The 3,906-nt window shown below is 41.4% G+C and overlaps 1 protein-coding gene across 1 annotated transcript in view; it reads right to left on the bottom strand.

The window, feature by feature from the left end:
- COL25A1 (collagen type XXV alpha 1 chain) overlaps positions 1-3,906 on the bottom strand; it is a 299,366-nt gene that overhangs the window by 292,860 nt on the left and 2,600 nt on the right. The window contains exon 2 of the mRNA XM_031066491.1: positions 3,596-3,904. Coding sequence (XP_030922351.1) covers positions 3,596-3,904 — 309 coding nt within the window. The remainder of the gene's footprint in view (positions 1-3,595; positions 3,905-3,906) is intronic.

Here is a 3,906-nt window from a genome sequence, read left to right as displayed (position 1 = left end):
GAACTTCTTGTACTACCAGATTTGATTCCTACTCCTGTCAACATGATGTGACTCCAGGAGCAGGTTCTGAGGACCACTTACACAATGAGACATCATAGCACAGAACTGCAAGTGTCAGAACTTGACACTTACAATATATAAAGGATCAGATCATTAAAACATATAAGCATATGTCCATTTTTGTTGAAGTCTACAGGTACATTCACATGTGAATGACATTGGGCTGAGGAAAATCTGAAAATCTGCAAAAAAAAAATTCTTTAAATTCTGTTGAATGAGGAGTATCCCCGTGCTTTCTGTATGTGTTACTCCTCCCACAACTGTGTAATTCTTGGCACTTAGTAAGAAGTACCCAGCATGGTGCTGGACTGTTCCTCATAAGAGCTGACTATGCTCCCAAAGCCACTTAGAGGAAGATTTAGAAGTATGAAATAAGTACCTACACACCTACATTTTATCCTCATCTTTTAAAGTACAAAAACATCAACTTAAAATAAAAAAATACACCTGGCAAATGAAAATTAATTTATTATGCTTAAAATTATTTCAGCCACTCAATTTGCCTCCCAGTCCTATGTGCAAAAGGCCAACTACCAGCAGTGACTGCAGCACCAGCTAAAAGCACAAGATTTACACTGGCACTCTTATTAGAGCTGAGGTAATTTAAGAGGAATGTCAGCACAAATTTACTTTTCAAACTTTATTACTCTGCTTTAAGAAGAGAAAGAATGCCTGCTATTGTAATTTTTAAAATATTTACAAAATCTTTGGTATCTGGTTTTAGTCTAACATCACCCCATATCTCGTTTCTTTCATAAGAAAATAGAACTAAAGAACAAGAAAAATCACATTTAGTGAAAATAAAGTTTTCAAAGAGAAATGTGATCACTCTTCACACTAGATGAAACCCAAGGCTACCACTGAATTCAAAGGAGCCACATGTAGACTGCTCTGCAAGCTGTGAGCTTGTGAATTTGGCTTCCAATAGGTAACTGAGCCATTCAAACCCACTTTGAATGTGTAGGTTCCAACCACAGAGAAGCAAAAGGGGATGAAAATCTCAAGCTAATCACATCTATGCCAGTTGCATAACTTTAATCCTGAACCAGAGGCCACATTCTCACCCTCCTGTCTGCAGATTGAACTTCCTTCTCTTCTTTTGGCAGAGAACAATGTAACCTACTTTTAAATAATCTTTATTCCTCTTTGAAGAGAAGGATGAGTGAAACTGTCCTGGCAGCCATTCAGTAGTGACCTTCTCTCACAGCACAGAGACATTTCAAAAATCACCTCTGTACCATGAAGGCCTTCCAAAGTCATCTCCAACAGACATGTATTTTATCATTACAGAAACACAGGAAAGAAATTAAGAAGTTGAGCAAAAGTTGAGCAAAAGCAAAAGGGAACCATGTGAGAAAGGAGCAATGTACTCTTTGGCTTTGCAAATAGCAGGCAACGGAAAAACCACTCATGTACCATGATACTTTTCCTATTAAACCAAATACCTTTTTGAACGTAACTGTTTGTAACAGCAACATTAAGGATTAAAACAAAAGCCCATCCTGTGCAGTCAAAAAGGAGTTCTAACAGAGGGAACCAAATGAAGAAGCAACAATTTATTTGCTCTATCCCCTCCTGCCCTGCCTAATGCCTGCAGTTAGGAAGGCACTGTCCTCAGGTGGTGGTGCCACTCAGCCCCTGCTCTCTCAGACAAGGCTCCCAAGATGATTCCATTTTGAGGTAGACACCTGTCTGCTGGCAACAAGCATGAGAGCATCAACTGCAAAATGAGGCTACCACATGGCAACATCTTTCAGTCACTACAAAACTTGCTTCCAAATTGAAACAGCTACCAAGAGGTGAAAAGCTCCATATCACATTTCTAATCCCTCCTCTCTGCAACTTTTTTTTTTACTTTGTAATGATTCATGTAAGCTTTCCTGGTCTTATAAAACTTGCTCCTTTGTATATGTTCCCCAAATTGCTTTGACTCCCATGTAGCAAGGATTTTTACAATGCATGTGAGAAATATTATGTTGCTTATTATCTATTTGAAAACACATACTTAAGAAAAAGGTCAGATAAAAATTGGTATAATGTGGAGCTCTAGTGGTAGTGAAGAAGTAAAGCAGCATGTAACACCAACCACGAAAAAGTAGATATTGACCTTTAGTAGGAAAACAGTAAGTGAAAATATGATACCAGATGGATTTAAACAAGGAAGAAGAAAGAGGGAAAGAGCTTAGAATCAAATTAAACATAATTTCGGGCTCACATCACTGCAAACAACATGATGAGTAACTCTTTTCTGTGCACAAACTTGCATCTTGTAATTCGCTGCAGTTAAGCATCAAAAAAAATGATCAGTTTGCTTATGTTAGCCTTAAAGGAAAAAAATATATTTATACTGCAGCAGGAAACCAGTGTTCCTTACCAAAACTAACTGGGAGTAATTCTATGCGCTCTTTTAAAACAGTCCTGGTCACACATATTGCCCTTCCCATGATAGCTGTGGCAACTCCAACACCAGCAAGTAAGTACTCTGTTCTCAGCTGTATCATCACAAAAATAGAGTACCAACCACTGTAGGCAGCTTTAACACTGAGATTCAGCAGTCCCTTCAGACTGATGAGTTTGGCAGGAATTGAATCCTAAACTAGGAAAGCTCCTTCCTTATATACCAGTACTATCACACATCCTGCTGGCAAGCATTATCAGCTTAAGTCCTGTTGACAGTCGACAGTCCACCTGTAAAGGAGATGGGTTTTCAAACAGAGTGAGAGGACATGCAAAGCATCCTCTGCCTCTAGTGTGCCTCATCACAGAGGATGCTTGAACTCCTACATTCCCTTGTGAAACACTGGCATTATTTTCTTAACTTCAAAGATGCAAGATGAACTTGGGTGTATGTTAGAAGAAGTTTATAAAGCTAAAACAATATTGACAGGTATCAGACTATCAAAAAGGAGCACAGACCACAGAAACATTGCAGCGTGAATGTACAAACAACTATGCAGCATTAGAAGGGCCCATTTCCAAATTCAAGTGGTATCCCTGCACAAACACACACAGTTCTGAACCTTCAGTAGGAAAAACCTGCAATTCCTTCCTAGGGAAACTGCTTTCCACCAAGACTACAGAAAAACAAGACTGTAAAAGGCTCACGTATATATTACTGCTAACTTGCAACAGACCCTCCACCTATTTCAATCCATGTCATAAATAGTTCAATATTTTTGCTAGGGGCTTTTGCTCCACTTCCCAAGTTGAGTACACAGTGCCTTGATTCAGTACTATTTAAGACAGAATATATTTCAGCTGTTAGAGTGGATCATTAACGTCTTCATAAGTGTTCTTGTTTGGCAACATCCAGCCTAATGAGTGGTTTTCATTAGCATTAATTCCAATCTAGGGCCACAGCGACAACCAGTCATTTTCTGGTTTCGCTGCATTTACATCTTTTGCACCCAAGGAACAGCTGTTGATTGAAGAGGCATCCCCTGGACCTGATTTAGGTGTGTTTCAAAAACATGGGATACCAAACAGCCCAGAGTTACAAGCCTCCGAGAGGAGATTCCCAAGCTGCGTCTGTTACCTGGTGGGCAGTTGCACTCTGGAGCCGCTTCTCTCGCTACTCGCATTTTTGCCAAGTGCTCGTAGGATTTCTGGGGGCGAGAGAAGCAACATGAGGGCGGGCACTTGGCGAGGAGCTCGCCCGCCACAGGCAGCGCTCCCGGCCGCGGCCGCACTCTGGAATTTGCCGCTATGCCAGGGGCTGCGCAACCAGCGGCGGCTCCTTGGCTTGGACCCGGCCTAAGGTGTCTCAGTGACCTCAGCACCCCACACCGACACCGCCAAGCCCGACACCTGGGGGCTCTCGCACCGCCGCCCGAGTGACCCCGCTCT

This window comes from Geospiza fortis, unplaced genomic scaffold, assembly GCF_000277835.1.
Source record: "Geospiza fortis unplaced genomic scaffold, GeoFor_1.0 scaffold11, whole genome shotgun sequence".
NCBI lineage: Eukaryota > Metazoa > Chordata > Aves > Passeriformes > Thraupidae > Geospiza > Geospiza fortis.
Note: the sequence above shows the minus strand (reverse complement) of the source record. Positions and strands in the feature narration are given on the sequence as shown.